This window comes from Balaenoptera ricei, chromosome 2, assembly GCF_028023285.1.
Source record: "Balaenoptera ricei isolate mBalRic1 chromosome 2, mBalRic1.hap2, whole genome shotgun sequence".
NCBI lineage: Eukaryota > Metazoa > Chordata > Mammalia > Artiodactyla > Balaenopteridae > Balaenoptera > Balaenoptera ricei.
In genome coordinates, this window is record NC_082640.1 from 133,744,047 (window position 1) to 133,759,482 (window position 15,436).

Below are 15,436 nucleotides of genomic sequence, written 5' to 3' on the forward strand. Positions count from 1 at the left end.
TCTCTGTCTCTATGACAAGCAGATAAGGACAGCTCAGAGAAAGGTGCCAAGGCTAAACTCTGCAGGTGTATGAGAGATAGGGACACTATCTTCCTTGATGTTTACATTTCAAAGAGATGGCTCCTAGGTCCTTAAGAAAATCATTTCTGGTTGGAAAGCTGGCTAGAGGCTTGCTTTGCCTTTACAACGATTTGCATAAATATCAAAGGGTTAAATAAAGGATTTAGGAACATTAGGTATCTCTGGAATTGCTCCCAGAAAAAGGGAGGGGGAATTGTTTATTTCTGTCTCTGCAAAGGAGAAAATTTTCTTTCTTTCTTTTTTAAAAAATATTTATTTATTTATTTATTTGGCTGCACAGGGTCTTAGTTGTGGCATGTGGGATCTTTTGTTGTGGCGTGCAGGCTTCTCTCTAGTTGTGGCATGCGGGCTCTAGAGCACACGGGCTCAGTAGTTGCGGTGTGCAGGCTTAGTTGCCCTGCGGCATGTGGGATCTTAGTTCCCCAACCAGGGATCGAACCCACATCCCCTGCATTGGAAGGTGGATTCTTAACCACTGGACAATCAGTGAAATCCACCCCCCCCCTTTTTTTTTCAATTTACTGTTACACCAGATAGTGGTGAAGTTAGATTACGTTGTTGGTGATACTGAGTCAGTAAGAAAAAAAATACTTTGGTGCTAGGGAGCATAGTAATGAGAGTGCTAGCTTAAGAACTGCAGAGATCTTGGTGATATCAAGAAAATATCTGGAACTATTAGCACTATAAAAATGAGAAACAAAAACTTTTTTTTTTTAATTTTACTTAATCTTTAAGGTAAGCTTTTAAAGAATCATAAAATCATGTAGTTATATTCTAAGATTTGGAAGAAATCTTAGGGGTCATCTGGTCCAATTACTTACCAAGGTAGGGATGTTTTCTGTAGCATTCTTGTTAAATGTATATCCAGCCTCAACTTGAACATCTTTGTTAATGGAAATTGTATTCTTTTATGAGGGTTCATTCCATTGTTGAATAGTCCATATAGAAGAAGTCCCTCTGTTGAAAAAAAAATTCTGGCTTTGTACCTTTTGCTCATTGATTTAGTTTTGGCTTTGCCAACTGAAATAAAATGCACAATGTAAAAGTTGAGAATTATGTTTTTATTTGGGGTATTACTGAGGACTATAGCCCGGGAAGGCAGCCTCTCAGACAGCTCTGAGGGACTGTTCCAAAGAGGTATAGGAGGAGCCAGGATATGTAGGAGTTTTTGCTGAAAAAACCCCTAGTAGTCGAGCATCAAAAGATTACTGCTAATCACAAAAAACAGACGTCTCAAGTTAATGATTTTAGTGCTTTTTTATGTATGGGAAGATGCAAGTGTTTGGGCTTATTAAAATTATACCTTTGATATACGTCTTAACTATCTGGGGCCAGTATCCTGTTTTTCTCCATGCTGAAACCCCCTTGGGGGCAGCTGCAGTGGCTGATGGCTTGATGGCCCCATCATCCTTTGTTTACCGAAATGGCAGGCGACTTTCTTTGCCAACAGCTTCTAGACGCAAAGAGTGGATTTGATCTTTGGTTTACGTAGGTGGCAGTTCTTTATATATTTGAAGACAGTACCTCTCAGGTTTGTTCAACTGATTTCTACTGGTTTTCATTACCATGAAGTTGCAAAGTTCTTTCCCTCCTAGGCACCTGCTTTGGACTCACTCACTTAAATTTGTTAATGTTCTTTCCCTTAACTCAGAGCCATTAATCAGTGCTTTTTGGATATGCCTATTAAACCTAATGCAAATCCACTTAATAGGAATATACCTGTCATTTTACAAGACTTCGCTAAATTTTGGGTTAAAATGAAAAGATAGTATGTATTTTGAATTCTCTTGAATTTATTTAAAAAACTAGATTAGGTTGGCATACATTTCTCTTAGTGATCATTTTATTTTTATAGATGTTAATTAACCATATGTTTAATGATTGTTTATAAAATGTTACTAGGGATGGATGGTAAAAGTCTAGAACCTGTCCTTTTTTAAAAATTGAGATAATATTAGCTCATGTTCATTTTTCTGTGCTTTTTTCTTCCGTTTTCTCTGATTTTTCAAGTGTCAGTGATTCATCTTGCCAAGATAGTGTGTATGAATGTAATCTTCTATGTATTAGTATATAATTCATTTGGGCTTAGAGGTCTGAGTTTATTTAAAGTGACTAGGAGAGTGGAATACCTTTCTACTTCAAAAGCCTTAGCGCCTCAGATTGCTAGATCTGAAAGGGACCTGAGAGATCACCTAGTTCAAACCCCTTATTTTATAAAAGCTTTCTATATAATATTTGGGACTAGCTAAGACAGAAGCTTCCTGATTCCTAATTCAGTAGTCTTTCTGATTTTTTTTTTCTGCCCTCATCTGTATTGGGACCAGAGTTATAGGTTTGTATTTTGTATCCTTTCCATGTTGGTGATTGTTTTCCTTCATAGAGATTATGGAAATAAAAAAGGGTTAATTTACTATACATTTTTTAAAAAGTATATTATTATGTCATTTTTTAAAGCAGTAGGTCTTTCCTATCCCCTTTCAACGCCCCCCCCCCCCATTTAAGACTTTAGTCTTGGCATCTCCCCTGCCCCCACACCAGTTTCAGATAACTTTTCCGATAATGTTATGCTAGAATCATGATACTAGTTTTCATCTGTGAGTTATCTGTTTCCTGCCAGGTCTTAGACAACAGAATGGAGAGAGTCCAAAAGAAACCAGGACTGAGAGCCTAGCTGCCTGGTGATGTTTTGCTAATGAAGTCATTACCAAAGGTTAGCTCTAGATGGAAGGGTGCACTAGTACTTTCAAAGAGGTGAGAGAAGTTTAGGAGATATGTAGAAGCAGGAAGTGATAACCAGAGTGTTTATATGAAGAACACTAATTTTAAGGTATAGAATCAGTGGTTTAGCAGAGACGAGTAGACATAAACAGGTAGAGCGTTTGAATTGATGTCGTATATTTTGTGTTTGCCTGGCAGATTTTTTTAAACCTCTTTTCAATTATTTTTTAAACTTATAGGAATGAGGCAGAGTAATTCAAAGAATGATTGGTTCTTATCAGAAGAAGAATTTAAATTATGGAACAGACGATATAGATTAAGAGACACTGATGAAATTAAGGAAATAACATTGCCTCAAGTTCAGTTTCTATCTTTACAAAATGAGGAGAACAGACCAGTAAGTTGAACATGTTTTCAGATGCTCTTTATAGCGACCGTGCAATAGCTTTGGAAGTAAAGAGAATGAATGTTCATGATCAGAATGTCAACTTATGTAAAAATTAAGAATGTAAGCAGTGTAAAAGAGAATACTAAACCCTAACTTGGTAAAACTACTAATTTTCTTGTATTCCTTATTGTATATATATTTTTACATGACTGTAATATATTTACATAAGTTCTGACTTTTCTTATTACTTTCTGCATATGAACATATCTGTGTAGGTGTAATTTATGTGATTGTTATGTTACTCTGCAATATACCATAATTTGGCTCTTTCCCTGTCATGTTTTAGAATTATTTTCAGTATATTACTAATATAAAATTATGCTGTCATGAGCATCTTTGTACAAACTTGTTTTCAATTTTTGTTTTGTAATTATAGTAAAACTTTAAATTGGATCTTAGACTTGTTTATTTTGTTTATTATGAGCAAATTATTGATGAACTTAATGAAAGTCAAGAGAATTGAGCAAAGGTTACATATGAACCTAGAGAACTAGAAAAACAACCTCAAGGAAGATTCCTTTGGGAAGATTTATAGGGCTAGAAATATATGGCTCTTGAGAAATTGTATTTTATTCACTAACAGGGAAAGTGAGAAATGGCAATAGGCATGAAGAATTGGGATCAGTATCACTGAGAGATTATGACTGCCTCTTTATTAGATTATAGAATATAAATCTAGGATGATAGTAATTTTGAAGCCACACATTTTCTTAAATATTGCTGTTAACATGGGACTATATAAACAGGAATATGACCAAGTAGTAACTCGTATAACATTTATTTGTGTATTTCATTTTTAATGACATTTATTGTTTTCTTTCTAATTTTACAAGCAATACATGTAACAGTTATTTTAAAAATGTGTTTAAAAGGGCATCTTTGTACTTTATAAAATTATTTTCTTTTTTCTCCTGAGATTTTAATTGAAAATACCTAAATGAATTAAAATTATTTATGGTAGGCTGACTATCAGTATATTAAGTATTTTTTTAATCAGTGTGTGAAATCTGAGTATGTGTGTTTTTATTATGTTAAATCATCATTAATCAAGACTCAAGAACCAACCACTGGAATTCATCAACTCTCTCTCTCTGAATGGAGACTGTGGCAGGATCATCCTTTGCCTACATATCAAGTTGACCATTCAGATCGATGTCACCATTTCATAAACATTATGCAAATGATAGAAGGAATGAGACATGAAGAGGTAGGGTTCTACTGTAACTTTCTCTTGCTGGTATGACAGTGAAACTAGAATACTTAATCTTTATTCTTCTTAATTTGAAGTCTTTATTATAAGAAACAAGTATTTATTATAAATAATCATAGCTAGACTATTTTTGTTTTTCTATATAGCTTCTTGTGATCTCAGTGAGGAACTAGTTTTCTGTCTTAGGAGAAGTAGGCCTAGTTAGAAGAATGTCATCTGTGAATATTGATAGACCAGAGTAGAATTTTAATACATTTAATGATTTTTTAAAATTTTCTTTTATTTAAAATTTTTTTTTGGCCGTGCTGCATGGCTTGCAGGATCTTAATTCCCTGACCAGGGATTGAACCTGGGCCCCAGCAGTGAAAGCATCAAGTCCTAACCAATAGAGCTCCAGGGAATTCCCATTTAATGATTTATATAAACTGTTTGTAAAGCTAATTTAAGATTATTGTTAGCTTGGGATCTGCATAAATGTTCTCTATCATATAGGTCATTTGGTATGTCTCTTTTATCCTGGTGGTAGTTTAGAGATTTAGTGATTTCTTGAGCAGTTTCCTGATTATTCTTCCTTGAGAGAGTCAGAATAGTATGAGTGTGAAATCCAAAATGCCTGGGTTAGAAGCCCAACTTTACCTCTTACTAATTGTGCATCTGTAAGTTACTTAACCTCTTTGTGCCTCAGTTTTATCTGTAAAATGGGGATAATGATAATACTTTCTTCATAAGATTGTTGTGAGGATTAAGTGGCTTAATACACCTAAAGCAATTAGAATAGAAACTGGCACATAGTAATTACTCAATAGATTGTAGCTGCTATTTTTATTAGCTGTTGTTCATGAATACATGTAAATAAAGTAATTATTTTTGGATCCCAGCAAAGCCTATGCATCAAAGTAACACATTTATTTAGTGCCTTCTACGTGGCATGGTTTGTTCTAGGCCCTGCGGCTACATTGGTGAAGAAGTCAGATAAAATATTCTATAGGGAGCATATATCCTAGCAGGGAGACAGACATTTTCACATTAATATTTACTGTATTTATTATTCAAAAAGTGGAGAATTAATTGCTTAAGTCCCTGAATAGTAGAGGAATCCTGACTAAAGTGGCATTCGTGGGCAAGAGGGAAGGATGAGTCAGGGATGGTGGGGACCGTAGTTTTAGATTTAGAGGTAAGTAAGACTTGGAAATTCACTAGAAGAGTTCTTGGGAAATTTTTTAAAAACAGTATATTCTAGCTTACAGCCTAGAAGACATACAGGTACCATTATTTCAGATGTTTTAAAAGCTGTTCTTAGTTTACCTTCATTAAGAGAGTAAATTTAACATACATATGCGTGTTTTTCATTTATATATATTAATTTCTTAAATATCTATTTTTAGGAAATTAGAATAATTGTTCAGTTAAATGTCAGAAGTGAAAAAACAGTGTTTATAATCGTATTCTATGTATTAATTTGTACTTTCTACAAATAGTTATCATGGGTCTCTCATGTACTGGGTACTGGGAATACAAAAATATTAACTGATAAAAGATAATTTATGATAATTTTGCAGTAGTGTCATTTCTATTTTGGTTGACTTGGAATAAATTTTTAAGGTATAAAAAATCATTTGAATAATGTAGTATTGTTTAGAAAATATTTTAGCAGAGTAAAACTCATCTTTAGAATTTTTTTTTTTGTTTTGTTTTCCTGTGACTTTTTCATTTTCCTTCTTTATAGGGAGAATGCAGCTATGAATTGGAAATTAAATCTTATTTACAAATGGAAGATGTTAGCTCAACATCTAGTGCTCCCAGGAATGAATATAATCCTTTTGCCAGTGGCACCTTTACTAGTAACAAGAAATCTTCATTTACAAAGAATATAAATCGAGGCAAATCACTCTCAATGACAGAATCTGATGAAGAATGTGCTGAAAATTTTAAACAAATTCGTATCAAACCAACTGAAATTGCTTCTCTAAAAAAAAAAGCTTCCAAAGAACTGAAAAAAGATCAACCTAAAAAAGAAAATAAGGAGGTTGTTATGGGGCCTTTAGATACTGATGGCAGTTCTACTGCTGAAAATATTTTTCAGGTAGACTTACTAAATGATAAAAGGGTATCAGATACAGATGAAGTTGCTGCCACATGTGCTATCAGTGAAAATGTAGGTAATCAGTCATGTGGATTATTAGCAGATTGTCAGTTTACAAATAAATCTACTAGTTCATTTACTGGAAATTTTTTAGATTCTGGTTATAACAGTTTCAGTGATGAGAAATCTCTTTCTTATAGCTTATTTTTTCCATTTGAGGATGAGCTTTATATAGCTGGAACAGATGACAAATTTTATAATTGTCATTCATTAACAAAAGAGGTGCTAGCTAATGTAGAGATATTTTTATCTCATTCTCCTCCGCCTCTTAGTGCACTCTCAAATTTGGAATATGAAATTTCTAAGGGTTCTGCACTCGAGAACTTGCTTTTTCTACCCTACACAGAGTGTTTACAAAATGACAAATCCACCTGTTTGATGTCACATTCAACTATAAATTCTCAACAGAATTTAGAATTGAGTTCACTTAAATTTATTAGTCATCCTTCTGAAAAAAGTTGCCTTTATGGTACAATTAATGATAAGATTTCTGCTGAACCAAGCTTCTGTTACTATGATAAAGTACATAAAGATATTAAAAATGAACATTTAGTATCCAACCATCATATTCAAATAAACACTGGCCCTCCAAAGTATTTTGTTGAAGAAAAGAATCATGATGTTGATAACAGTGGCCTCCAAATATTGCATACTGATCAGGATGAGAGTTTGCTATTATTTGAGGATGTTAATACAGAGTGTAATGACATGAACCTTCCTCCCTTGAACAGTAAATGCAAATCTTTATGTCTGTCAGACAAAACTGCTGTAAGTGAAATGACACTGGGCTCTCAGTTCTTAATTTCTGATGAACTTTTGTTAGGCAATAATTCTGAACCCCAAGATCAAATTATTGGTGATACGAATAGTTGGAAATCTCATGAAGATTTGAGAGGTGTACATGAGGAAAAACTGAAGAATGATGAATATGGTTTTGACTGCTCTAAGGATTTATTTTCTGTTACCTTTGATTTAGGATTTTGTTGTCCAGATACTGATGATGAAATACTAGAACATGCATCAGATACAAATAAGAATAAAATTTTAGATGATCTATCTGGAGGGTGTTTAGACATTAAGGAGATAAATGATGCAAATTATGTTTCAAATCAAGCAGTAATATCAAGAGACCATGTTGATAGTTCTACGAGTGTAACCATTACTAACCCATCAAGTGAAGATAAGCGGAGTCCAACTTTTGCATGTTTTCCAATGAATGCAACAAAAAGTAAAGAATTTATGTCTCCTGGTTATTCTCAATTTTCATTGCCAGTAGGAGAGAAAGTTATGAGTACACCATTTTCTCAGTCAAACACGCCGAACTCATTTTCTAAGAAGAGAATAGAAATGGCTAGGAAGTCAGATTCTAATAAGGGAAAAATAAATCTACAAAGTTTCAAAGAAACATTGAATTCAACTTTTGATGATTCGGGACTTTCTATAGAAAAGGCTAAAAGCAGGGAACAAATCAATCTGCATCAATCCTGCCATTCTGCTAAAGGTAAGATTCCATCTTTAAAATACAAATCTTTCTAGAATGATTACTTTGGATCATATTCTATAATTTTTCAAAATGTAGTTTCTCAGTATATGGTGTATTGAATTAGGTAATCGATGTACTATATATTTCTGAAGTTGATGCTTACCGATACAGTATTTATTTTATCTGCATATACTTATGGCATGCATGCCATAGGAAAGGTATTATGCTAGACACTGTGAAATGTAGAAGTGTAAGTTTTGGCTCTAGCCCTTTATTGTAAAACACAAACAACTGTGTGACATATACATTTGAAAAGATACCAGTAAAACATGGAAATAACTACCAAGTGAATAATAAGATGGCAGACATTTAGGAGGCTCAGAAGATGAAAACATTTTGAACTGGATTAGATTGGAAATGTTGACTTTAAAGGTAGGTTTTCATTTTGGCTCCTCAGGAATATTCATGATTTGGATATGTTGAAAATAATCAGGAGGGAATTTGGATGTTATAAAATGGTGAAAATAAAGGGAAAGAAGGAAAGTGTAAGATTTTGGTGGGATAGTATAAAGTAGAGGATTTATATAGCAAAATTTAGAAATAAGACTGTATTTGGAAGATTGAGATAAGACCATAGCAGATCTACAGGAATCTTTGGATTTCTGTGATCTAATTCTACAGAAAACCCAGAAAATAGATGTTTAGTATTAAAATGATTTAAATATCCTTTAGATCCTGTTACAGAACCCAACTCTAGTTTGCATATAGATTATTATAGCAGGCCATTTATGAATTTTATTCTTTATGGCTGAGGAAAAAGAATAGTTGTAGGGTAAAATGAGAATTTCCTTTGTAAATCTTTTTCTTATCTGTTCTCATTAGCATCAAGGGCATGATTCATGAATATTTTATTTAAGATAAAAACTTATTTAAAATAAGTTCTGGAAATACAGTTGATTTTTAAAAACTGACTATTCTGCATAGTTCTGGAGGTACTCTGACTTGTGTATTTTTACTGAGTGTGTTGCCTGTGATCCTTTAGTATTTGCTTTAACACCTTTATATTAAGTCTGTGTTAATGGGTGAGATAATTTTTCTTTGTGTCATATTTGCATTAAAACTTTTTTTCTAGCATTGTACTTAACTACTAACCATGGGCAATATAATTCTGAATACATATACATTAAGGAACAACTTATTAGGGAATATTTACTTAGTATTTATTATTCCACTTAACTGAAATAGAAGACTTAGGATAATTTGCCATGTTATATACGTATACAATAATAGTTGATTAAAATACCACTAAAGCAGTTAAAAGGAAAGCCTCCTGGAATGATTTGCTTATTGTAGCTGAGCCCTGCATTTAACTGTGGCTTCCATAGAAGATAATGAAAAAAGGAAAATGAGTTGGATTATATAGTGATCATCTACAAAAAGGATTTATTCAAGTTTATCTGTCTGGGTAGATGTTTTATTAGTATAGAGTGTGAGGAGAAAGTTACTCTGTGAGTTTGTATTAGTTTTTTATTGCTGTGTAAAAAATTACTCCCCTTAAATTAGTGGCTTAAAATAACATCTCACAGTTTCTGTAGTTTAGGAGTTTGAGAGTTGCTTAACTGGGTGGCTCTGGCTTTCTCTTAGGGTTATAGTCAAGATTTCACTTGGGGTTGCAGTCATCTGAAGACTTGACTGGGCATGTAGAATCTGCTTCCAAGATGGCTTATTTGAAAGTGGGGGAGGGTGATGGGAGGCACACAGGAATCTCTGGTCCATAGCAATTCTAAAATCTAGCAGAGCTGAGAGTGGAAGTTTCTTGATTAGTACTCAAAGTCTGGTAATAATTCTCCATGGTTCTTGGCTTTGTCCTCTGGATGCTTGGTTCAATTTCATAACAGGTAGCACCTGTGGAGTTTTCTCAGCCTGCTTCCTTTTAGTGAAAATTTGGGGATCCAAAGACCTCTTTTCATTTTGTACTGTCTCTGCCCCTTTTAGTTGTAGCTGGCTGTGTTTCTTTGCATGTAATTCTCATAAATCTTTGTGGATCTCTTGTGAATCTTATTTGAGGTTCATTCCATTAGACACTAGCTATGCCCACAAATCTTTTGGAGGTAAGTCCTTCTCTACCTTTGGCTTCTCCTAAGATGTCTAGAGATAGTTCCTTAATCTTCTTAGAAGGCCTGTTGTTTGAGAGGAAATGTAAGAGACATCTTTAAAATGTTTAGAGGGCCTTTTATCTGACTGAATGGTACTCTAAGGTACCACCTTTGATCTTTCTGAGGTCTTAAAGCATTTACAGTTACACCTTCAGCACCATTTGCACAATAGCTTCTTAGCAGTCTTCTAGATTAGATCTTTGCCTGGAACATTTCTTAATTTAATATTGTTTGCCAGCTGGAGAAGCTGTTAATCTTCAAAACCAGCAAGTCTCAACTGTTTCCTGTTTAACAGTACTTTCTTTAGTTGCTCTCTCTCCTTTCACATTTTACTTAAACAGGAAGAAGCATAGGTAATACCTTAAACATTTTGTCTGGAAATCTCCTTACTTAGATCACCTCATTCATTAGGTATATTTTCGTTTTGGGGGTTTTTTTTTTTGGCCACGAGGCATGTGGGATCTTAGCTCCCAGACCAGAGATCGAACCCGAACCCCCCTGCATTGGAAGGGGAAGTCTTAACCACTGGACCGCCAGGGAAGTCCCATTAGGTACATTTTCTAGTTTCTGTGTTACCACAATGTTGCTAAACTTTTTGGCACTACATTAAGGATCCTCTTTCCTATAATTTCTAATAAGGTTTTTCTTACTTCTTTCTAAGCCCTCACCCATGGCCTCCTAAATGGCCGTTAATCTTCCTACAAACAATTCCTTTGAGGCTCTTCAAGCTTTCACTAAAACTTTCCTCAAAAATCCTTTCAGCTTCTGCCCACTCTCTAGTTCTAAATTTATGTCCACAGTTTCAGGTTTTGGTATGGTAATTCCCTATTTCCAGGTACCAAAATCTGTGTTATTTATCTCTTGCTGCATAACAGATTTCCTCCACAACTTAATGACTTAAAACAGCATATATTATTTCACCGTTCCTTTGGACAGCATATATTATTTCACCGTTTCTTTGGACTCTTTAGCTGAGAGTTCTGACTACGGATATTTTATGAGGTTGCAGTCAAGACGTTGGCCAGGGCTACAGTTATCTGAAGGCTTGAATAAGCTTGGAGGATCACATTGCCATTGGTTAAGAGGCCTCAGTTTCTTGCCATGTTTGCCTCTCCATTGGGTTACTTCCTCTACTCTCATTATATAGCATTTGGCTTCCTCCAGAGTGAATGAGGCCAGAAAGAGAGCAAGGATGAGACCTCTTCTGACCTAGACTCTGAAGTAACACACCTTCACTTCCATTATATTCTTCTGTTAGAAGCAAGTGACCAAGTGTGGCCCACCCTCAAGGGTAGAAGAATTATGATCCAACTCTTGAAAGGCAGGCATATCAGAGGATTTATGAACATATCTTAAAACAGCCACAGGGCTTTTATGCAAGGTTTCATAAAAACACATAAAAGGTGTCTTCTGTCAAAATTTTATGAAAGTACAGAAATAGAACTTTCTTTAAGTACCTGAAAACGTGAAGGATTTGATTTCACATGAGTGTTTTGTTTTTTAACATTCTTTCTACCCCCGAATGTCTTGTTCCAATTACAACATTTGGGTGACTACCAATTTTTATTTTACACTTACTCACAAACACATATGTATATGTAAACATATGTACATATATACATTAAAAAAAATCTTTTCATATATTGTTTTGTAGCCTTCAACTAGAAAGAGAATAAGACACAAAGGGCAGAAAGACTGTAGTAGGTTTTAGAGATGAATTCTAGAACCAATAAGACTAATAAAATTGTATTTTGCACTCTTCTGGACTTTTTTCAGTTAATTTGTAAAACTGAACCTGAGTTAAATATATGTTTATTACCAAGAGTTATCATGTCTTAATTTCTTCACTGGCATTGTTTTTATTTTTCTGTTTTTTCCCATGCTGATTTTTGGGCCAAATTTCTAAAAAACTATCTTGTTTGAGAGTGAATAAATGTTGAGATTGCCAGAAACAATTCTTATTGGACCCATCAATAAAATAGTTGTGGTTGGATAAACTTAAATCTGTTGACCAGATTCATTATTTTTTAATAAGTTATAGATGAACAGTTAACAAGCAGTGAAAGTGAAGATGATGAGATTTTCCGAAGAAAAAGTAGAAAGACAAAAGGAAATGTTTTGGAGTCCCCTGAGGTGAGTCATTCAATAATCACAATAACATGATCACATAAAGTTTTTTGTTCCTCTTATTTTTTTTTTTTTTTTGGCCACACCGCATAGCATGTGGGATCTTAGTTCCCCAACCAGGTATCGAACCCACACCCCCGGCCTTGGAAGCATAGAGTCTTAACCACTGGACCGCCAGGGAAGTCCTTTTGTTCCCCTTAAAACTTTCTTTTTTTTAACTTTTTACTTTATCTATTTTATCTAGAATCAGAAAAATAGCGAAGTTGATTCTCCACTTCATGCTGTCAAAAAGCGCAGGGTTCCTCCAAACAGAGTAAGTAAATAACAAATAATGTATAGTAATTCCTTTTGAAATAAATATTACAAGAGAAATATGTGTATAGATGACCATAGGTATGTTTGATCTTATGGGTATATGTTTAACAGAAAAATAGATAGTAAAGTCCTATGTGACTGGAATTTCTATTTTAATTTAAACTCCTTCAAAAAACTATTCCTATTTTTGTCAGTACACTTCAGCAATTCAGATTAAATACCTACTTTGTATCTACTGTATAAGATGTTGGGGATACTGTAAAGATTATTTCCTCGTACTGTTAAGTCTGCAATCTAGTAGGAAGGATAGATAAGTAAGTGGATAATTTCCATATAATTTTTTAAGTTAAGTGATAAGAAAAGATAAACCCTTAACCTAGACCTCGGGAGTTCTGGCAAGCTTCTTGAAGATAACACCTTACTTAAATCTTAAAGCATCTGTGGCAGTTAGGGAAGAGAAGGGAGAACGGAAGGCATTCCCAACAGCTTAAAGAAGGACACAAAGTGGGGAAACAGCATCTCTTGTTGTTGGATTGTAAAGACAAAAAGTACCAGGAAGTAAAATTGGAGAAAAATCTGGGTGAGTTTTTGGAAGGCCTTATTCTTTCACTTGCTTACTGAATGGGCTTGAAAGAAGGAAAAGAAGGAGTCCACGATGACTCTCTGGTTTTGGCTTGGGCTAGTTGGCAGATGTGTCACATCTTTAGAGAAAACAAGAAAGAGTGGTAAGTTCAGTGTTGAACATGTTTGAAGTTCATGGGGGATAGTAAAGTGACAGTGTCTGGCAGGCATTGACAACTATGAGAATGTGAAATCTGGGTCGGGGGACAGGTCTTAAGGCTAATAGTATTCATTTGTCATCAGTTTATATCTGATAGCTAAATTTTGAGATTAGGAAATCTTGTGTGTTTTAATTCTCTAATACAAACTAGTATAATTTGCGCAAAATTAATTGAAAATGCAATCAGTCCATATTAACTTTGTATACTCATATAAAACTTCATTAGAAAAATTGCTTTAACTTGCTACTTGAACTAGAATGTCTGATTGACTTACTAGAAGTGAATTAAAATATTAATAATGCTGATGCTCAATCTACTTTAACCTAAAATTATTCCTGTTAATTGAAATTATTTTGATAAATTTCTTTTGATTCTTTTGATTGGGTTTATATTATTCTGTAAGAGATATTATAGTAGGTTTCATAGTCAAAATTTGTTGTTATACTGGTTTCTTAGTTTGAAAGGACTCATGTATGTTTGGACTGATTTTGATAGCTGTATTTACAGACTTAATTTTTTGTGTGTGAAGCCCTTCAGGGTCTTCTAAAGGAAAGTGTTAAACTAAAAACACAAGTTTTCATCAGATACATTCAATTTCATACAAAATTGAATGAATACTATACTAGTATTACTTATATTACCTAATTTATTATTTTAGTACTTAGAATTACCTAACTTTTAAATTCTTAAGTATTGTGTATTTATAACATGGCTCTGAGTTGTAAGAGCATTTTATTTTTCTAACAAGAAAATGTTAGGTCAACTATTTAAAAAGGAAAAATGAAAACAGAAGCAATAACCCTTGAGAAACACATTAAGATACAACACTCCAAATATATTTTCTCATGCAAGAATTTTATTGAATTTTAGTTAGATTTATCATCTAGTGATGAGAGTGAGAATTTTAGCAAACGACATCCACAATCAGCAGACTTCAAGGATCATAATAAAAGAGGCATCAAAGTCCAAAAGAGACTGAGTCACCTAAAGGTAAACTTTTTTCAGTTTCTTATTTTTATATAAATATACTATGTATTTTTTTTTATTAGTAAAGAACAGTAGATTTTACACAGAAGTAGATTTTTCTCTATCATTTCTTATAGGAAAAAATCCCAAAATTAAAAAATATTTTGACACGAATTTTACTTTCTGTATTGGAATTAAAATCTTAAGTTGTGGTATTTTAGTTTCCCTTTGTGTTTTGAAACTATCTTGCAGTGTTGTGTTATTTTGAATGACTAAATGAAGAAACTTTAGTGTATTGAGGATTTAATATTCAAATGGAAGAAAATATAGAGATAGAAATCTGAGTTTTAGAATATTTGCTTTTGTAATAATTATATTGTTTTTCTTATCTCTATCCAATATTCACATTCTTGGAAAAGAATTCTCAGCACCTTTTTGTCTGATCAGTCTTTCTGTGGTACTGTATTTTTCCTGGCAAAAATTAATTAGCTGAAAGACTCAGAAGACTTTATGCTTATTAAGAAACATTCAGCAAGCTGACATGCTGACTTGTACTTTATTTTATTCATAACAGAATTAAAAGAAGAAATTTTAAATAGGTATACTACTTTATTATTTCTTCTTGCAGTTTTCTATTTTTATTATTTTTGATCTTAAAAGCACTGGCAAGAAATCCATTTTCCAGAACTGTTTCCAATTATTTGAAGAAATAAAATGATTTTCTTAAAGACATCTTCCTTTTTTCTCATTTATCTTAGCTTGTAGCTAGGAAGTTTTTAGATGATGAAGCAGAACTTTCCCAAGAAGAGGCAGAATGTGTTTCATCAGATGAAAATTATGAGTCAGAAAATGAACAAGATTCCTCGTTACTTGACTTTTTAAATGATGAGACTCAACTGTCACAGGCTATAAATGGTAAGTGATATAATGATGCTTCTTTTTCTTTTAATTTTCAATGCCTTTAATGTGGTTATACTTAAATATTCTAGTCGGTTTCCAAAGAACTT

At 33.5% G+C, this 15,436-nt stretch overlaps 1 protein-coding gene across 5 annotated transcripts in view; it reads left to right on the plus strand.

Annotated features, from left to right (window-relative positions):
- FANCM (FA complementation group M) overlaps positions 1–15,436 on the plus strand; it is an 84,551-nt gene that overhangs the window by 27,677 nt on the left and 41,438 nt on the right. For 3 of the 5 annotated variants that reach the window (XM_059914164.1, XM_059914163.1, XM_059914166.1), the window contains exons 12-18: positions 3,039–3,196; positions 4,299–4,454; positions 6,184–8,101; positions 12,275–12,372; positions 12,611–12,679; positions 14,334–14,453; positions 15,188–15,344. In XM_059914164.1, the coding sequence (XP_059770147.1) occupies positions 3,039–3,196; positions 4,299–4,454; positions 6,184–8,101; positions 12,275–12,372; positions 12,611–12,679; positions 14,334–14,453; positions 15,188–15,344 (2,676 nt within the window). The remainder of the gene's footprint in view (positions 1–3,038; positions 3,197–4,298; positions 4,455–6,183; positions 8,102–12,274; positions 12,373–12,610; positions 12,680–14,333; positions 14,454–15,187; positions 15,345–15,436) is intronic. The other 2 variants (XM_059914165.1, XM_059914167.1) reach the window with 1 other exon arrangement.